We start from the raw sequence: 21823 nt of genomic DNA on the forward strand, positions 1-21823 counted from the left end.
AGCGGGAGCCTGTCAGCAAGTCCTGGCCAATGATTCATGGCTGGGGACTTGCTGATCAGTTGTGTAAAATCGCAGCCCAGAGCTCTGTGTTGGTAAACAACATAGAACTCTGTACAGAGGGAGCGATCTGTCAATTTCTCATTCCTGATTTGAACTGTAATGTAAAGGGGGAATACGATGTGAAGGGGACTTCACTGTAAAGATTAGTGCCCCTTTGTTACAGTGCCCGCAATAACAGCCACCCCCCCCCCAGTGAGAGAGCGAGAGAGACTGAAGCTTCGTTCCAAGGTAAAAAAAAAAAAAACCCTTAGGGCTTTAGGACCACTTTAATTGACATCTTTGTGTGAACAGGCTCTGTTTCTTCAAATCTACACATACCGTTTAAAGAAAAAGCCGCAATAGGTGGCTAAGTCTCCTGATCCATTATTAGTGTAGGACCATTTTCTATCAGGAAATGCATCTTTATTGCGATAGACAGATTTGTGTTTGAAGTCATCTTTCTTTATTCCTAATTTTAACTTTTTTTTTTTTTTTTTTTGTCTTCCAGTCTTGAACCTGACCTTGATTGATCTCCCGGGTATCACAAAGATCCCTGTTGGTGACCAGCCGCATGACATTGAGTACCAAATCAAGGACATGATCCTTCAGTTTATCACTAGAGATAGCTGTCTAATCCTGGCTGTCACTCCAGCCAACACTGACCTGGCCAACTCTGATGCCTTGAAATTATCAAAAGAGGTGGATCCCCAAGGTAATACTAACCTGAATGTATGAAGTTAGACTTGGTTTCATTTTCTTATATGCTGTATTTATAAAAAGAACGTCTAATTAGCTTGTCTGACATTTGGGTAAGTGTTGATCAAAGCCCTGAAATGTAATACATTGATGTCCCAGGCTACATGAGTTTCACAACGTTATGTGGTCTATTAGATGTCATTGGGGGGTGTTTCTCCTACAGAAAGAGACAAGTGTTATCTACCCCTTTAGCTTTGAGGGCTTCTACCGAGGCTCTTCCGTTCTTGTCAGTCCATGCTGTGGTGGTAACCTTTGGGATGCTGGATGCCTATTGGTCTAGGCAACATTTCTACAAAATAGAACGATGACAAGTGCTCTAAGAGATTCGCCCAGAAAAAGCAGTCCCTTCTGCTGGACTACTACTTTTGATATTGAGGATGCATTGGAGAACCATGCCGGACTTGGTGTTCGTAAACCATCACCTTGTAAAACAACCCATTTAGTTTAAAATCAAAATTAAAAATACAAAACTTGTGTATAGTTAAAAAAAGAAAAAGAAAATTATTTTATATAAGTGATTAAATTCTCTCTGTTCTCGGCTGCATAAGAGCTAGAGGAGGAGAAACGGCAGCACACTGAGCTTCCCTGTGAATGGCTGTGCAGGGGGATGTGAAGACAAGTCTGATCATTGGAGGAGAGCAAACTGTTCCCAGCATAGCTAGAAAACTGACCACATTGTGCTCTCCTGCTTAGTGTGGTCAGTTTTTAAAAGGTAAGCAGAGGGGCTAGCAGGAAAACCGGAGATTTTACATAAAGGAAGCAATACAAAGAGAACGGGTTACTTTTTTCATAAGTACATGGTACAGCAGGCACATGAAATATTGGGTTTACGTACTCCTTTATGGAAGTGTTTCCAGGCACACTTCTCTGCTAACCGGACCAGTGATTCGTGCTTCAGTACATTGTCATTAATGGAAGGTTCTGTGCGCCGGCATGGTTTACACTCCCACTGAAGCAAACTGTACTGGATCACAAGGGAACTGCACCTGGGACCACCCCTGCCATGCGGTTCTGGGGGTGGTATGTTTAACAAACCTTGGGCACAGTTCAGCGCACTTGCACTACCCAGAAAAACCGACCTAAGGGGTTGACCTACACCAGAGACCAGTTCAAAGTGCCAGTGTCAGTGCACCCTGAGACATCTTCAAATACCAGTCCTTTCCTCCAACTAGTGTTGGGCAGTGGCCATTTAGCTTGGATCCCCTTCCAAAACTTGTTTTTAGAAAAAGAATAAACAAGTTGGATTCTGTGTGAGGCTTATATTACAATCTGTCCCCATGGATGGAATTTGTCTTTACTCCTTTGCCCAGTGTCCATTCCGGTGAGATGAATTTCCTGTTTTCCCTCAATGGGAGTGTTTTTCCCTTTTTTATAAACTGGGCACAGCAAGAAAAGAGGAAGTAAAATGTTTTGACTACTATTTGACTTTGATGAAATTTTGACAGCAAAAGATAATGGCTGATGGTGCTAGTTTTGGGATAGTTTGCTCCTCTGTTTAGAGCCAGCAACAAGTACATGCTTTGTGTCCATTTTACTAAAAGTTTGTAACAGATTATCCAGAGCTTGATTTTATCAGCTACCAACCTAATCTCCGATATTTTTCTAAAATGTTAGTGAAAACATCAGCTGCATTCATTTGTAAATGGTATATGGAGAGAATAAAGCTGTAAGTGGCCACATTTACTATTGTGTTCACTTCTTGAAACAAGAATGTATTCCAAAGTCATTGATGCGCAGTACACTAGTATGCTTAAAAGCAGGTGGGTCAGTTAGAGCCCTGGATGGCACACGGTTTTATTAACCACTTGCCGACCGCCGCACGACTATATACTGCGGCAGTCAGCCCCCTACAGGGAAAGCGACATATGGGTAAGTCGCTCGCTCCCGCCGCTCTTGTGATCTGATTGGGTTCAGAACCGATAAGTCATCAGGTCCAGGCCGATGATTTTTGGCCTGGACCTGTTGATCGGTCCTGCCCAATCAGATACTGACCTGTGTCATGTAAACCCAGGCATAGAAAAGACCCGCTCTCCCCTCCCGAAATCCTTTTTGGATTCATCGAGAGGAGAGAGCAGATCTAAAAATGGGGGGGGGGGGAGGGAGGGTGGGACTTTAAATGAGGCGCACAATGGGAAAGTCGTGCGTCTCCATCCCTGTTGATTGGAAAATAAATAAGGGTTGGCACTTTATATGAGAGACACGACACGACTGCCAGGGCAATGGTAACATATTTATTTGCACATATGATATAAAAACATAACATGTACATTGTATAAAAACAATTTAGATAGCAGAGTTGGTACATGGTCCCCAAATCCAGATACATAACAACCAACATAATAGGGTATGAAAGAGTAAAGATTGATTGAATGAGATCATAACCTCAAACTCGACGCGTTTCGTGGACTTAGTATTGCCACTTCCTCAGGAGTAGTTGTATGATATAGGTCTATAAAAAAAAAAAAAAATGTATGTATGTAAATAACATCAATGAAGATTGATAAAAACTGGAAGGGGGGGGGGAAGAGAACCCCCGATTTCCCAAAACTTACTTGTCAACTCTGACTGCAATTGGCACTGGAGGTGAAGCCTGACCCTCTGTGTCTCCCACGGGAGCCGAGGGCGCACAGGGCTGGCAAACCATGCCACACACCAGGGGGAGCATTAGTAGAAGTGCATGAGGTAGAACTAGTGGCAACATGGAAGAGAATCTATAGTGAATGAAGAAAAATAAATAAATGAAACTGTGAGTACTGCACCAGCACGCCCACACACGCTTAGGCACATTTAACCCCCGATCGCCTTCCCCCCCCCAGTTAACCCCTACACCCCCTGTCACAACACACACTGTATACAGTATATAGCATTTTCCTATATTCCCGTATAAGTGTGACTTGTGACCAGGTTTAGTGCTTGCGGCCCTTCCTTTTTATACTTGGGATACCCGCCATCTCCCCCCCCCCCCCCCCAATAAAGATCTAACCCCTTGATCACCCCCAGTTAACTCCTCCTACCCCCCCCCGTCACATTGCACACTAATATACAGGTAATATAGTATTTTACTGTATTTTGTATTAGTGTGATTGTGACTTAGCGCTAGCGAGTTAGTTTCTGTCCCAAGGAGGTTTAGGGCCCCTGCCTCCAATAAAGATTTAACCCCCTGATCACCCCCAGTTAACCCATACACCCCCTGTTAGAACACACTCCATACAGTATATAGCAGTTTCCTATATACCTGTATCAGTGTGACTTGTGACCAGGTTTAGCGCTTGCGGCCGTTCCTTTTAGGGTTAGGATACCCGCCACCCCCCCAATAAAGATTTAACCCCCTGATTACCCCTAGTTAACCCCTTCATCGCCCTTTCAGTGTCACTTTTTATAGTGTACAGTTTTTTTTTTCTGATCACTATTAGTGTCGCGGGTGACATTAGTTAGTGTCAGTCTAAGATAGCGCAGATCCCCTGCGCATAGGTAGAAATAACCCCTTGATTACCATACACACACACACATACATACATACATACATACACATACACATACATACACACATACACACATACACACACACACACACACATACACATACACACACACACACATACACATACACATACACATACACATACACACACACACACACACCTCCATTACTAGTATAGTGTTTGAACAGATCAATATGTGATCTGATCAGAACTATACTAGCGTCCCCAATAGTTTAGGGTTCCCAAAACGCGGTGTTTGCTTGATCAGCACTGATTCCTGCCAGCACCTGCGTTTAGCCCCTCCCCACCCCACCCAGGCAAGTGTAGTAATCAATAGATTACTGTCACTTACAAAAAAACACAATGCACAAAACCGCTGAGTTAGCAGAGTCAGGCCTGATCCCTGCTAGCATTAGCAGTTTTTTTTTGGTAGCGGTTGAAATAGTCCTTGACAACCAGGTGCTTTTTTTTTTTTACTACTGTACCGGTAAATTTCCTTTCTAAAATGACCAAACGGTGGTACAGTAGTGCAGAGGCTTATAGTATACTGACCATGTCCGATGAGAGCGATTGGGAAGCCTCACTGGCAGAATCGGGGTCAGTATACGAACCTGAAGAGAGCAGCGGCTCCCTGACAGACTGCTCTGATTACGGCTGGGTCCCTGTTGGAACCAGGCATACCTGACCCCATTCCTGACCCCATTCTGGAGTTGCTGCGGTGCAGAGATCGCAGTGTGCTCGTATGGAGCAGAGTGTCGGTACTAGTGCCACTCAGCCTTCTGGTGGCCTGGCGAGCACCAGCGGCCTAGTACAACCAGCACTGCAGTAACACTTGGTGACATGGCGAGTCCCATAAGTGCAGTTGAAGCTTGTGCGGTGGCTAGCACAAGTAGTGGCCCGCAGCCACCGCGTATTCGAAGACAGGCCCATAGAGCCCTTTGTGCCCTCCCTGATGCGCTGGTATATTCTGATTGGCAGCCCACTGATTGGCGCCCGTACTAACCCCCCCCCCCCATTCACTGCCCAACCTGGAATCAACGTGGAAACAGCCAATTTTACACCCCTGAATTTTTATGAGCTGCTATTCAGATCTATTTTGGACCATCAAATTTATACGCTGGTCAATTTATCGCCACCAACCCAAATTCGCCCCTTGCCAGACCATTCGGCTGGAAACCTTATAACTGTTTCCGATTTTAAGACATTTCTGGGCCTTTCCCTCAACATGGGCATAACCAAAAAGAGTGAATTGCGGCTATTTTGCTCCACTAGCCCAATTCACCATATGCACGTGTACTCTGCCTCCATGTCCAGGGCGAGATATGAGCAAATTCTGCGATTTTATGCATTTCAACGACAATGAAATCTGTCATCCTCAGGTAGACCCTGAATATGACCAGCTCCACAAAATTCGGCCCCTCGTAGACCACTTCAATCAGCGGTTTGCGGCCTTGTTTACCCCCCCAACAAGTTGTCTGCGTTGACGAGTCCCTGATAAAGTTTACTGGTCGCCTTGCTATGAAACCGCATCTTCCCCAGCAAGCGTGCCAGATACGGGTCAAGCTGTATAAGCTGTGTGACAGGGCCACAGGCTATACAGTTTCCGGGTCTACGAGCGAAAAGATAGCACTGTGGAGCCCCCAACTGCCCAGACTACATAGGGAGCAGCGGCAAGATAGTTTGGGACTTGGTGTCACCCTTATCCGGAAAGGGGTACCATTTGTACGTGGACAATTTTTACACAAGCGTGCCACTATTTAGTCACCTGCTTGAATTGCAAATTGGCATTTGTGGCACAGTGCGACCTAATCGCCGGGGCTTCCCACCCCAATGGCTTGTAAATTCCGGTCTTAGTCGGGGGGGGGGGGGGTGGGTCATTTAATGGCCTCCGAAACTGTGATGGGTAGTCAGGAGTGAAATCAACAATTTACGCCCTTGGAAAGCCTGAAAGTGGTGGTTGGTTTTCAGGGTCCTGTACTTGGCTAGAGTGCAAAAAAGTCTCACACATGGGGTGTCCTACTCACACATGGGGTATCCTCTGAGCAATATATCATTTAGTGACAACTTTGTGTAAAAAAAAAAAAAAAAAAGAAAAATAATAATTTTCCCGGAACTTGTAGCAAAATATAAAATATTCCATGGACTCACCATGCCTCTCAGGAAATTGCTTGGAGTGTCTACTTTGCAAAATGGGGTAATTTGAAATTTTAGGGCCTCCGAAAATGTGACAGGTAGTGTGGAGGTGAAATGCACAATTTGCGCCATTCGAAAACCTGAAAGTGGTGGTTGGTTTTTGGGGTCCCTTACACAGCTAGGCTCCCAAAAAGTCTCACACATGTGGTATCCCTTTACTCAGGAGAAGCGGCAGAATGTATTTTGGGGTGTCATTCCACGAATACCCATGGCATGTGTGAGCAATTTCTTTTAGTGACAACTTTGTGTTTAAAAAAAATAAATAAATAAATAAATTTTCCCGAAACTTTTGGAAAAATATAAAATATTCCATGGACTCGCATGCCTCTCGGCAAATAGCTTGGGGTGTCTACTTTCCAAAATGGGGTCATTTGGGGGGGTTTTGTGCTATCTTGAAATTTCAGGGCCTCCTAAACCGTGATAGGTAGTGAGAAAATGCTATGAAAAATATATGCCTTTTGAAATTCTGAAGGTGGTGATTGGTTTTCGGGGTCCCGTACACAGCTAGGCTCCCAAAAAGTCTCACATGTGGTATCCCTGTACTCAGGAGAAGCAGCAGAATGTATTTTGGGGTGTCTTTTCACATATACCCATGGCATGCGTGAGCAATGTATCATTTCAATGACAACTTTGTGTAAAAAAAAAAAATGTCCTCTCAGGACATTGCTTAGGATGTCTACTTTCCAAAAAGTGGTCATTTTGGGGGGGGTTTTGTACTGCCCTGCCATTTTAGCACTTCATGAAATGAGATAGGCAGTCGGAAAGTAAAAGCTGTGTAAATTCCAGTGTTTACACCATAGCTTGTAGACGCTATACATTTTTGTGCAAACCAATAAAAATACGCTCATTGAGATTATTTTTGTCAGACATGTAGCTAAATACATTTTGGCCATAATATGACATTGAGTATATTGGATATTTTTTAAGACAAAGTTGAAAATTTAATTTTTTCCTCAAAATTTTCGCTGTTTATTTATATCGCAAAAAATAAAAAGCACAGAGGTGATCAAATACCACCAAAAGAAAGCTCTCTGGGGAAAAAAGTCGTAAATTTAGTTTGGGTACAGCATTGCATGACCGTGCAATTGTCCGTTAAAGTCACGCAGTGCCAAGTTGAAAAAAAGGGCCTGGTCTTTGAGCAGCCAAATCCTCCATGGCTTAAGTGGTTAACCTGCAGGGATCGTCCTCACAGGTTCACTTTTTAATGTAATCTGCTCACGCACCCTTATCACTCATTAGGGCTCTGGTGGGTATACCAGTGGCAGAGAAATTGTGCTTGGTGGGGCCTTACATACACATCCTATGGTACATGGCCACAGCACTCAGTCTGTTGTATTACACATGGATTGTCATACTTTAAAAGATTTAACAAAAGGCCTGAGGGATTTAGAGGTCTGAGAGGTTATGAACATAATGGTGAATTCCACCTACATCCTTATTGACCTGAGTGACTGTGCCTTCATTGCTGACTTCTATTTAAAGTCTAACCGCAGGCAAAACAAAAATGATATAAAGTACATGCTGCTTCCTGTTACTAACCATTCAGCAGCATCTTTTTCTGAGTCTTCCCTGTAACAGTTTTTTTTTTTTTTTTTTATTGATCCTCCCAGTTTTGATTTTATTTTTTCTTGCCCACTTCTTTTTTCTTGCCCACCTCTTTCTGAATGCTTCTCTGTAATTTATAGGATCTGCATGATACATTTTCTATTCACTTCTCTGTGCCTGTTAACACTTGTATACACATGAAAATATTTTCTTTTCCCATGAGCTTCAGATCATAAATGTAACCTAGCCACATTAAAATGAATAGGATTTCTACTTGTAATGTATTTTATGTAGTTTAATGAATGTATATTGCTGCAGGAATAAGGGACAAGTATGAATGGGAACCTTAAGTATCTTCCACTTATCAGCTTACAGAATAATTGTTTCCGTGTTTAGCTGGTAGGTGGCATTTCATTATAAATATCATCTAATTAAACCAGCGGAGTTGAAAAATCACAGAATGACTTCTGGAGGATTATATTAGTAGATATAGGTATCCATTCATATAAGAATACATTAATATATTTGCCTGAAGTTCTTGCTTACAGACCATCTGTCATGCTAGAGATAGAAGAGCAGCTATTCAACCTAATCCATTACTACTTTGTGAATGACTACCCAAGAGTAAAGTATTTTGCATACCAGGTATCCCAACATTTCACTGACTGTGTCCTTGTTCCAAGTCAGTGATGGTAGGAATGAAATGACAGATGAGAGCCTTCGGGTTTGCTACCCTTAAAAAAAAAAAAAAAAAAAAAAAAATCTGCTCCCATATTAGAATTCTGGATGCTAACCTCACTATTTTACCTTTTTTTTTTTTTTCTCAGTCCTAGATGGTCACAGGAATTCAGATACAGTCAGGTTATACTGCTGCATACAGGATGATTTGAACACGAATCAACAAAAAATTGTAAGCCAGGCCAATATAACCGCGCCTACTCCAAGATGTTTTCAGTTTTTTGCTAGTGTCCTAGGGGGTTGTCTCTTCTGCACTGCATTTCAAAGCCTAACTTTTTTTTTTTTTTTATGCTAGCTACATTTTTTTTTCTCCTTCAATTGATATTGATGCTACTTCAGTTGTTTAGCTGGTCTCTCTATACAGCTGTTTGGATCATCCTTTCCTAAGCTTGACTTTGGAGTCCCGTAACTGGACATGTGGGGACTAGCCTGAAATGGGACTTTCGGTTACTGTACTCTGTATTGTGGTGTTTTCCAGAGTTTAGGTGTATTTTGTTGGTCAGCTATAGATCACTCTCCAGGTCCAGAACTTTGGCACCAGTCACAAGTCTTTAATCTCTGTAGCTATAGTCGTTGTGGAGAAATTAATCTCCACAGCTCACAACAGCTATTTTGATTTCTTTGCTCTCTACCGAAGTAGAATCTAGGCAACCTTCCACACCTCAGTGTGTACACACAGCAGTGTTTCTAAGTGTAGTGTAGCTGGAGAGTTCAATGACGCTTGTTAAGAGTCAATAGCTTTTTATTCACAGTATTTTTAAGATACAAAATACTATAGAGAAATCTAGTAAGGGGAAAAAGTTGCATCCAGCATAGAAATACAGTAATCATTAACTGTTAAAAAAAAAGTGTCCCATTAACCACTTGCTGACCGGGCCATAGCTAAATGACAGCTACAGTGCGGTTGGCTTATTCTGGGAGGGCGTATAATGATGTCCTCCCAGAATCGCGCTTCCCGCGCACATCCTGGGGCGCGCACATGTAAGTGTCCATGCAACACGGATCTTGGTAGAGGGCCAATGACAGCGGCCCTTTACCACGTGATCTCTGTCCAATGACAGAGCGATCACTTGTCAACAAACCGGCGCATGTCCGGTTCATTTCTCTCCTCTCCTCGCACGCGGTCCACAGTGATCGGTACAGCGTGCGAGGAGAGGAAAGAAACCGAAGCTGCACTCATCCTCTGCCTGCCTGAATTATGCCTATCCGTGCCACATCCATGTCTCATCTGTGGCCACCTCAGTGCTCATCCATGCCACATCCGTGCTACGTCAGTATGCATCCGGGCCACATCCATGCCACATCAGTGCTTATCCATACCACATCAGTGCCACGTCAGTGCTCATCTGTGCCACATCAGTGCCCGTCCGCGCCACGTCAGTGCTCTTCAGTGCCCTACAATACCTCACAAAATTGCAATGGGAATTCAGGAAATGACAGTGCTCCCTGCATGTTGGGCCTCTATATGTGGCCAGGCTGTGTAACAGTCACACGTGGTATCGCCATGCAGGAGTAGCAGAATGTATTTTTTTTTAAAAAAGTGTGTTTTCATTTTCTTTCCACATTTTCCAAAACTTGTGGAAAGAGACGTGTTCAAAAGACGCAATATGCCTCCTATATTGTGTTGGGGTGTTTGCTTTCCAAAATGGGGTAATTTTGTGGACGTTTCCATTGTCCTGGTTCTCCAGGGCCTTCAAAAGTGTGATAGGTTGTCAGGAGATTGTGTGTAATTTTTGCTCCTAGAATGCCTGACGGTGCTTCTCGGATGTTGGGCCTCTGTATGTGGTCAAGCTGTGGTATCGCCATACTCAGGAGGAGTAGCAGAATGTATTTTAGGGTGTAGTTGCAAGTATGCCTATACAGTGTGTGAGCAATAACTTTGGTAATATGACCATTTTGTTGCTTGCTTCTTCTGCGACCATTTCCAGATGGATCAGACAGACCGTGGTTCAGGCCTATTGCATCAGGGGTCAGGTTCCTCCTTTTTCCTGTCAAGGAGCACTCTACCAGGGCGCTTAGTGTCTCCTGGGCTTTCCTTCATCAAGTGTCAGTGACACAGGTTTGCAAGGTGGCCACCTGATCGTCGGTGAACACTTTACAAAAGTTTTATAAAGTGGATGTTTTGGCATCTGCGAATGCTTCTTTTGGCCGCAAGGTTTTGCTGGCTGCTGCTTAGAGGACCTGGTCCTCTTTGAGGGTGTATTGTGTTATTCAGTTTGTTTGAGATCCATGTTACCTGGTTGGCTATGGTTGGTCTTGGGAATTTTTTTCTGCTTTTTTCCCACCCCTCATATTAAACACTGCTTTGGGATCTCCCAATGGTTAAGAATCCGGAGAGAAAATGGGATTTTTGACTTACCGTAAAATCTATTTCTCTGATGTTCATTGATGGACACAGCACCCACCCCTCTGTGGAGTTGGCTTTTGTCTATAACTGCTTGTAACATTGATTGACGGACGCAGTCCTCTGATGCATATCAGTAGGGTAATACCGCCCACTACAGGAGTAGGACACTAGGCAGAAAAAATTTCTGGCTACACCTATGGGCATTCCCTGGGGATATACCCTCTCTCTTCCTGCATAGGATGTCAGTTTTAATCTGCCTAGTCAGGAGTAAGGATCTAGTTCCTTCCTGGCATCTTTGGTCCTTGCATTGGAGTACTTTATGTAGATTTTTTTTATTTTTTATTTATTTATTTTTTTTAGCTAGTTTTTCTTTCTCTGGAACATTTTTTCCTGTGAGATCTTCAAGCAATTATGCCGGGCTGGGCCAAAGACTGGACCCCCCATATCCAGTGGTCACCCCAGTCTGGCCATCGAGCGCGTGCAGGCCTTAGCTCCGTGCTGGGTCGGCCGCGACATAGTCCCACTGGACGGGGACTGGCCCCGCAAGTTAAATGTCTCGCCAGGACACACACGACGGGGTTCTAGGCTTATGTCACAGCGTTTTTATTTGGCAGACAGCCCCCCTACTCCGGTGGCGTGGGGTCCTGTCATGAGATGGCGCCCGCCTGTGTTCCTGGTATGGTGAGTACACGTCCCCTCCCCCCCCCCCCCCCCCGGCGTATTTTGGGGTGGACGAGGGCCCCCTCTCTGGGGTGGACGAGGGCCCCCTCTCTGGGGTGGACGAGGGCCCCCTCTCTGGGGTGGACGAGGGCCCCCTCTCTGGGGTGGACGAGGGCCCCCTCTCTGGGGTGGACGAGGGCCCCCTCTCTGGGGTGGACGAGGGCCCCGCACTACTGCGTTTCCCTCTGTCCTGTTGATTTCCCCCCCTTTCCCCCGCGTGGGGGGCCAGGGGGTGCTCTGTTCGCTGCGCTCAGTCGATAGGGGGGGGGGGGCGCGCCTCAGTCGGGCCCTCCATGGCTGGATGACATGGTTGGGCTGGCTGGGGGTCTCCGTGGGGGGTCCGATGGCAGTGCGGGCCGCCATTTTGTTGTAGCCTTTGTTTGCAGCTATGGAGGCGGCCATCTTTGGGGGGGGGGGTTCGGCCATTTTGCTGTGGATTTTTGCTGGGAAGGCCCATGGGTGTGCCTGGAGGCATTTTTTTGAGGGAGGAGCCCCTCCCTTCAGATCTGGAAGCCTCTGGCTCAGGTTTCCTTTCCTGATCCACCGCTGACACGTGCAGACCTCCTGAAGATTGCTGCTTTCCAAGGTCAGAGTTGCTGGGGGCTTATTCTCTATCTGCGGGGGTCCGTAGCGCGGGCCTGACCTCCGGGTAGCGCTGTGGGGACGTTCCCTTTTCATACAAAAAAAAACTATTTTCTGTCATTTTTTTCAAAGTTTGCTGGCGGGTCCTATTAGTGCAACATGGACCCCTCAGACCATGTTTCCCCGCCTGATCCCCTCACGGAGGCCGCAGGGCCCTCCGGGTCGCAACTGTCCACTGATGCGTTTTCAGCGGTCCTGGAAGCTTTTGTGTCCTGGGTGGAGGTGGCCTTTAGAGGGTGGGGTACGCAGAAACCACCCCCCCCCCCCATACCCCTGTCTCCTCTGATGTTTCGGACTCTGAGTCTGACCAGGTGGGGGGGCGAGTCCTCAATCAGGACTCTGCTCAGGGAGTCTGGTCACTGGAGGAATCTCGATTGCCGATCAATGTGCTGGAGCTGAGAGCGATCCGGCTTTGCCTGACGCACTGGACCGACCGTCTGAAGGGTTGTCCTGTGCGCATTCAATCTGACAATGCCACGGCCGTGGCGTACGTCAACCACCAAGGGGGCACCAAGAGCCCTTGCGGCCCTGGAAGTGGCGGACATTCTGCGTTGGGCAGAGCGTCATGTTTCGGCTCTCTCCGCGGTCCACATTCTGGGAGTGGAAAATTGGCAGGCGGATTACCTCAGCCACAAGGCCTTGGATGCAGGGGAGTGGTCCCTGCATCTGAAGGTGTTTCAACAGTTGTGCCTTTGCTGGGGCACTGTGGATGTGGATCTGTTGGCATCTCAAATCAACAGGAAGGTACAGAGGTTTGTGGCCCGCTCCCGGGACCCTCTGGCAGATGCCGCAGATGCGCTAGTGGCCCCCTGAGGCCAGTACCGGCTAATATAAGTCTTTCCTCCTCTCAAGTTGCTTTGCAGGATAGGTTCGGAAGGGATTCCGATCATTCTTGTGTCTCCGGACTGGCCTCGTCGCACCTGGTACGCCGACCCGGTCAGGCTTGTCGCAGACGCCCCGTGGAGACTTCCTCTCGGGGTGGATCTGCTCTCTCAGGGGCCAGTCTTCCATCCTGCTTTACAGTCGCTGGCTTTGACGGCTTGGCTGTTGAAAGCCATGTGCTGAAGGACAGGGGTTTATCTGCTTCAGTGATTCCCACTTTGCTTAAAGCGAGGAACGCGACTTCCAGGAAGATTTATCATCGTACGTGGAAGTCGTACATTGTGTGGTGTGAGTCCCTTGGGACCCACCCTCGCTCCTATTCGGTGGCTTGGATCTTGGCTTTCCTTCAACGGGGAGTTGATCAAAAGTTGACCTTGAGTACTATCAAGGGTCGGGTCTCGGCCTTGGCCATTTTCTTCCCGAGGCCATTGGCCGCACATTCCCTCGTGCGTAGTTTCATCCAGGGGGTGCGACACTTGGTACCTCCAGTGCGACCTCCGCTACCGCCACGGGATCTTAATTTGGTGCTGTCGGTTCTCCAGAGGCCTCCCTATGAGAATATTCGGGAGGTCCCCCTGCTTACCTTGTCTCAGAAGGTGGCCTTCTTGGTGGCCATCACTTCTGCGCGCAGGGTGTCGGAACTGGCTGCGCTGTCCTGTTCTCCCTATCTGGTGGTTCACAGGGACAAGGTGGTACTTCGGCCGGATCCGTCCTTCCTGCCGAAGGTTGTTCCAGTTTTCACTTAAATGAGGACATCGTGTTACCTCCTTATGTCCTAAGCCAAAACATCCTAAGGAATTTGCCCTGCATACCCTGGATATTCGAGCGCTCAAGGTGTATTTGGTATCTACGGAGTCTTTTCGCAACTTTGTGCTCACGGATGGCCCAAAGAAGGGACTGCCTGCGTCTGCTGCGACTATTTCCAAATGGCTGACAGACAGTGGTGCAGGCTTATTCCACTAGGGGTCAGGTTCCGCCCTTCCCTGTCAAGGCGCACTCTACTCGGGCGCTTAGTGCTTCTTGGGCTTTTCGCCATCAGGCGTCTGTGCTTCAGGTTAGCAAGGCGGCGACTTGGTCGTCTGTTCACACCTTCACCAAATTTTATAAGGTGGATGTGATGGCATCTGCGGATGCCTCCTTTGGCCGCAAGGTTTTGCCAGCTGAGGTTTAGGGGGCCTCTTGCCTGCCTTGAGGGTGTTTTTTCTGTTTGTTTTCAGGTGGACCTCATCTGATTGTTCTGAGGTGTCCTGTGTTGCCTGGTTGGCCATGTTGGCCTTGGGACTGTTTTTTTTCTCTTCTGGTTCCCACCCCTCATTTTGGTACTGCTTTGGGACGTCCCTACTGATCTGCATCAGAGGACTGCGTCCGTCAATGAACGATGGACAAAACTGGATTTTTTACTTACTGTAAAATCCTTTTCTCTTTGGTTCATTGATGGACGCAGTACCTGCCCCTCTAATTTTTTGCTTTTCTCTAACACTGCTTTGCCACAAACTGACAGCCTATGCAGGAAGAGAGAGGGTATACCCCCAGGGACTGCCCATAGGCGTAGACACAAATTTTTTTCTGCCTAGTGTCCTACTCCTGTAGGGGGCGGTATTGCTCTTCAGAGGACTGCGTCCGTCAATTGACCTAAGCGAAAAGGATTTTATGGTAAGTCAAAAATCCATTTTTTTTTTTTTTTTTTTTCATTTTTGGGTTAGGGTAAGGGAGGGTTACAACCCTTGTCAGAATATCCATTGGTTATAGGATGATCTGATCTTTGGTAGAAAATCAAAAAGGGGACCTGATTTTAGTCAGTGAGTACAGGAGGGATTGACAGCTGGGTCGGGGGAGGTGTGAGGTAGCAGGCCTCATTATCCAGATTTGCTGTGGCATTTAGAGGTAACATTCCTTTGTTCTGAGTCAATTTTTTGTAATGTCGAATCACTTCTGAACCCTCATGTATGTGACATTATAAGAGATGTGGGCATTATAATGTTGTTGTTCAGGTCTGCTCTCTTATGTAGTCTTCAAACATAGACACAACACATGTCCTTTATATTGCAGTGAAAATTAACCCCATCATAGGTATGAAATAAAATGGCTGCGTACATTTGAAATTCTCAATTTTTCCTCCCATCTTTTAATTGCCTAATGTTCCCAAGTCAAAGCAATAATCACAAACAGGCACTCCTGGGATGCTTGTAGGGTGGAGGGATAGAAGTAAGCCTGTGAGGCTCCCCAGCGGTTGTTCTGCTGTTAGCCAACTAATGGCTCAGTAAAATGATTCGCACCCAGGGCAGCCATAGGAAAAATTCCAGTCCAGAAGTCAAAGCAATCACAAATCTGGGGCTCCTGGGGTGCCTTTAGGGTGGAGGGATAGAAATAAGCCTGTGAGGCTCCCCAGCGGTTTTTCTGCTGCTAACCAACGAGCATAGGAAGGGTGCTGATATGAATAAAAGTACATGAGGACGGCAGCGCATGAACCACATCGGAATGCAATGGATAAGGAAGTCAGGTGAACATCCAGTATAGAAAGGGTTAAGTTTATTGGTATTGATAACCGAAAAACAAAGTGCATAAAATGCTTACATCCCCCTGGGCTGGAGTGGACAAGGGCACCTGGCAGCAAGCAACACGAGTGCGAGGAGTTCAGTCTCCCGGGACTGCTGAGCAGTGTGTGCACAAAGCCGGAAACCAGCCGGCGTGAGAATGAAAGGACTCTGCTGTAGTTACGTAGCTGTGACATCAGCCGGACAGGCGCCAATTGCGGGGAAATACCAGGAACCAGGGTGGACCACAAGCTATATGGTTGCCATGACTACATGTTTCGCGCTATGCGCTTTATCAAGTTTATTTCCGAATGCTTTCAATGTTAAGTTTGAAATTTTCATAAGATGATCCCTAGTGATCCTGCCATGAAGATCTAAGGCACTTTTTCTGTTATGGGAGTAACTACAGACAGCCATCACATTTTGTGAAAGCATGACTCATTGCTGTCACTATCTGGAAGCCAACCCTAAGCAATAATGTGCAAGCATTGCTGAAATACATGTAGATGGGAAGATTCTGAAAGAGGATGTAAAAGAGGAGCATCACTGATATACAAGAAGAGAAGAAAAAAGGGAAAATTTATTATGGGGAAAAATAAAAAACGATTTGATGCACAGTGCAAAATAGAACCCAAAAGTAATGGACATATGCTGATAAAAATGACCTTGGTATGTTGGCTTCAATTGATTCTTAAGGGTTAAAGGACTGTACACACGTGGTACCCAGATAATGCAGCTAAAGGAAGTTTTGGATTAGGAAATGTCTTGTGAAATCTTGTGTATGTGTCTTTATAAGTTGCGTTGTCTGCACAAATCTTAATGAATTGTGAACCCTTTACTGCTGATTATGCAGACTGCTGTGGTTCTTAAGAGGAATAGATTGTAAATGAAAATGATCTTCTATTTCTAAGTAACTGATTACCAGCAAACACATTTGATAATCCTCAACTAGTTTGCTCTCCTGACCATAGATTACCAGTTCAATCTTATTGCAGATGTCTGACACCACAAGGTTTAGCACCCAGCAGTTTGATTATCTGAAAAATGTATTTAAAGTTATGGAGCTGAATGTTCTGCCATTAGAAACCTTTTTTCTTACAAATCAAAAATGCTTTTTTCGTGTGGATGTTTGGTGTTTTTTTTTTTTTTTTTGTATGTATTTCCCCTATTTACCTAGTTTGTCACATTCAAACTGGACTGGTTATGTTGTAGACACTTTTTTTTCAATTTATCCAAGCAGCTTCTTTAAGTGTCAGGAAGATACCCCAGCATATCCACCCTGACGCAATCCTCTCATTCCAATCACCATGGAATGTGTCAAGGTAGATACTCAATGTTCCAGATCAAATATAGAAAAAAATGACTGCACTCCGGAAATTCAAATCAAAAGAGTGATTTATTCTTCATCAAATATCACCACAACACTCGTGGTAATGAGTAAGCGACTTTTCATGTCGTGAAACGCGTCTACCTCCAGTTGTCCCATGTCTGTTTGATCGTTGATGTTATTTGATGAAGAATAAATCACTTTTTTTTTTTTTTTTTTATTTGAATTTCCGGAGTGCGATCATTTTTTTTTCTATATTTGATCAGTTTATTACCGGATGACGGATCCGACCTGCACCTGAAATCACCTCACCTGGAGCGGTCACACCTGTGTTTGGATTTCACTCAGTGTTCCAGAACAGGATGGGAGGGTGTGAAAAGTTTGTGGAACCACCCTGTTTTGATCACGTAGTCCATCCCTTCTATCTTTGTAAGAAATTTCAATCCTTGGATGACGGTGTAAATTGTTAAATCGCTGGGGTAGAGATGTTAAAACAACTTGCTATGGGGGTAACAGTTGGTCTGGAAGACTCCAACCCCTGTGTAGGGAAGGTTCTTCTAGTTTCACATAAAGAGCCTTTTTTTGCATCTATTGTAAAACTGGTTGTCCTTTATCCAGTATGTTCACCTCACTATTTAGTGCACTCTTTTATTGTATATTTGGTCCAATGTATAATATGAATGAGATACTTTTATCTGACATTCAAGTATTGTCGTCACATAGGGTGGGTGATGATTGTGGGAAGAATAGATCATTGACTGTCAGTCTTCCGTAAACTTAACATCTTAATTTGGGCTGGATCTCCGAGGCATCCAAAAACACTCTTATGGGTTTTTCTCTGCCTTGGGGACTCCATTGGTGCCCACGTCCTTTCTTCCACCATGGCCATTACTATGAGAAGTCTTATGCCTCGTTTCCACTGAATGGTACGGTTCGGTTCAGTACGGTTCGGAACGGTACACATTGTGTTTCCACTGCCAATAGTACCCTTTCATGATAGGCGTGGTGTAGCAGGAAAGCTGTGATAGACGATTCTCTGTCAACCAATCAAAGTTCTGCAGAGTGTAGCTCCACCCTGTTGGTACGGTACTAATGTGCTTGGTACCCCAACAAAAGGGTACCAAAAAGTGGTACGGTTCGGAATTAGGGTACCATTCATAATGGAAACGGCATAAATAGCGTACCGAACCGTACCAGAAAGCTCAGTGGAAACGAGCCATTAGTTCTACTACAGAAATGTTGTTTCCATTCTAATATTGAGATTACAGCTCAAGTATACAGGCTACTGCTGTTGCACCTGAATTGAGACTCACTCTTGTATGGACAGTGGCACAGTTGGGAGGTCTTACCCCCAGAGTGTCAGAGAAAGCTAGTGAATTATTCAGCTCACCCAGAACTGAAACATCAGAACTGTAAGAGCCCTTAGAGAACTCCATAGAGGGTAGGATAGCCAGTAAACACAATAGTAACTGTGTACCTTTATTTCCTGGTTTTGAACTGCAGCAGTATCTTATCTATACACTGAAGGTTTCAATCTACAAATCTGCTTCTTTTTCAGGTTATGTGCTGTGATCACCTCATATCGAAACTGTTATTAAAAAATCATAAAATATAGGTGGCTAAAGTTGTTAGCTGATCTCTGTATCTTGTAAAATTTAAGCGTTTGTTGTAATAGGTGACCTCACCAATGTGGAGGCTCCGGAGGATGGTACGGGCCAGAGCCAAGTCTGCCGTTTACAGGTTCAAAGGATGTTCTGTAGTACAGCAAATTTTGTTTCATATTCAGAAATCATGTGTACCCTATATGGTAGTGTTGAGTATTTACAGATGACGCATACCAGTTCACCTATATAGTCCCATTTTAAGAGTGCTTTTTTTGTTTAAGCTATTTCCTTACACTCATTTTTGCTTTCATTTCTCCAAGGCTTAAGGACAATTGGTGTTATAACCAAACTGGATCTGATGGATGAGGGAACTGATGCCAGAGATATTCTAGAAAACAAGCTACTACCGTTACGGAGAGGTATGGAGGTCCTCTGCGGGTGAAAGTGACATGGGTTAACCGAGCTTGGAAATCTTACAAAAACTGTTAAAATGAAGCTCCATCTTGGAAGCTAAAAACAGATCTAATCCATAGATGTAGGCAGGGCTTTTTTCTCATTAATTGGGGGCAGGAACTACTCACCCTTTGTCTCCGCCCCCTACCCACCTCTGAGCACGATTCCTTGGTACTTCCCACCTCCCCAGTACTACCCCTTTTACAGAATAAATAACCAAGTATCATTTTCTGCTACTAAGTAATTTGTATGGAATTTGTTAATAAGAAAGATGGTTAAAACGAAAACCATGCAGTGAGCAAAAATAGACCCCTACTCCAGCAACAATAGATCCCCAACACCAATTGACCCCCAGCAACAACCACAGATCTCCCAGCAGCCAACATCAATGGACCCTCCAGCAGCCATGAACAATAGACCTCTCCCTCAACAGTAGATCCCTCCCAGCAACAGAAGAACCCCTCCCACTAGCAAAAGACCCACTCTGTAACAGACCCCCATGCAAAAATAGATCAGCCAGCATCCATAGACCCCCCCCCCAATCACACCCCATCACTCCTTGCTATTACATATAGTGCTGGAACTTGGAACTGCGTTCCCCCCCCCCCCCCCCCTCGTTCCTGCTGGAAAAAAAGCCCTGGATATAGCGAATCCTTTTTACCTGCTGAGTTTTATTCTCCTATTCGTACAACACAACAGAATGAGTGAGTATTTGGGTACATTGGTTTATGGTGCTTCCTTCAAAAGATTGAACACTGGCGAAACAAAAGCTGTAAGAGCAGTCCAGTATAAACACTCCATGCTTGTGGGCGCTTTTAGTGTCCTTAGAACAAATTTTCTCTGAGAAAAGCAAATTTTCTTTTTCTCTATTAAGATATTTTGCTGCAAGAAAGATTCTTCAGTTGCTGCAAAGCCCCTGAGGCTTCATATTGGCATGCTTCCGGATCCACTACTGCAGTGGGTATAGGAAAGAATCCCACCACCCACCCCCCCCCCCCCCCCCCTTAAAATCACATTTCGTTGCTTTGCAGCCTGAAGTGAAGACACTGTTTTTTGTTTCATCCAGCTGTATTTACTCAGTGCGACTTATAACCTGCAAGTAAAAGATATAACACCAAGATGTCAGAAAAAATATAAAAACAAATCACTGTAGGAGTTGGAAAAAGGACCACCTCCTTGTCAGTGTTTTGAACCACCTTTTGTTTTAATTACAGCCTTTAGTCTCTTGGGATATGTCTCCTACTAACTTTGCACATCTAGACTTTGCAATATTTGCCCACCTTTCAGTTCAGCTTAATTTGATGGTGACTTTTTGTGGACTGCAGTCTTCAAGTCATTTTACAGACTTTCAATGGGTTTAACCACTTGCCGACTGCCTAACGCCGATCTACGTCGGCAGTCAGCCCCTCACAGGCAAAGTGACGTAGGGCTACGTCACTAGCTTGTGAGGGTCTAGGGAGCGAGTGCGCGCCCCCGGAGGCGCGCTCCCGCGTGGTCACGGACCCCCCCCCCCCCCGCACGTGTGACCAGCGGACCCGATGTCCGCCAGTCACTCGGCGATCAGCGGGGGAGAGGGAGAATGTCAGGCAGCTTGTGTAAACAAGCCACCTGTCATTCTCCTCGCTGTAAAGACACTGATCAAACGGATCTAGTATGTAGATCCGTTGATCAGTGTCCTTACAGCTCAAGCCACAGCCAATCACAGTAGAAAGCACGCCCCTAGGGATACACACAGCCCCTCCCTCCCAAATAAAGTTAACCCCTTCACAACCAGTGTATTTTTACAGTAACAGTGCATATGTATAGCACTGATTACTGTAGAAATGTCACTGGTAACCCCAAAAGTGTCACAAATGTCAGTCAAGGGTCCGATCTGTCCGCCCCAATGTCGCAGTACCGCAAAAAAAATTGCAGATCGCCGCCATTACGCGTTAAAAAAAAAAACAACAAAAATGACAAATCTTTCCCTTTGTTAGTAAACGCGATAACTTTTGCGCAAACCAATCAAAATACGCTTTTTGCGATTTTTTTTTTTTTAAACCAAACATATGTAGCATAAAACAAATTGGCCGAAAATTTAAAAAAATTTTGATTTTTACTTTTTTTTTGGGGGGAATTTCATATAAAAAAATGTGAAAAATATTGTTATTTTTGCAAAATTTACGCTCTTTTTTTTTTTAATAGCGCGTGATCAAAAAATCGCACAGGTGATCAAATACCACCAAAAGAAAGCTCTGTTTGTGGGAAAAAAAGGACGTCAAATTCGTTTAGGTACAGTGTCGCACGACCGCGCAATTGTCCGTTAAAGTCACGCAGTGCCGAATCGCAAAATACCCCCTGGTCAGGAAGGGGGTAAAATCTTCCGGGGCTTAAGTGGTTAAAGTCTGGGCTATAACTAGACCATGCAAGTACATTCACTCTTTTTCTCCTTCAACCACTTTGTGGTCATTGTCATGTTGGAAGGTAAACCTTTTTCCCATTGACACCATTCTGGCAGAGGGCAGCAGATTTTCTCAAGAATTTGACGGTATTTTGTCCCATCCATTTTTCCTTCTATCCTG

General features: G+C 45.2%; 1 protein-coding gene across 2 annotated transcripts in view; it reads left to right on the forward strand.

Annotated features, from left to right (window-relative positions):
- DNM2 (dynamin 2) overlaps window positions 1-21823 on the forward strand; it is a 256519-nt gene that overhangs the window by 106345 nt on the left and 128351 nt on the right. For both annotated transcript variants that reach the window (XM_082254569.1, XM_082254568.1), the window contains exons 4-5: window positions 548-751; window positions 19130-19228. In XM_082254569.1, the coding sequence (XP_082110695.1) occupies window positions 548-751; window positions 19130-19228 (303 nt within the window). The remainder of the gene's footprint in view (window positions 1-547; window positions 752-19129; window positions 19229-21823) is intronic.

This window comes from Pelophylax lessonae (assembly GCF_965119305.1).
Source record: "Pelophylax lessonae genome assembly, chromosome: 4".
Lineage (NCBI taxonomy): Eukaryota > Metazoa > Chordata > Amphibia > Anura > Ranidae > Pelophylax > Pelophylax lessonae.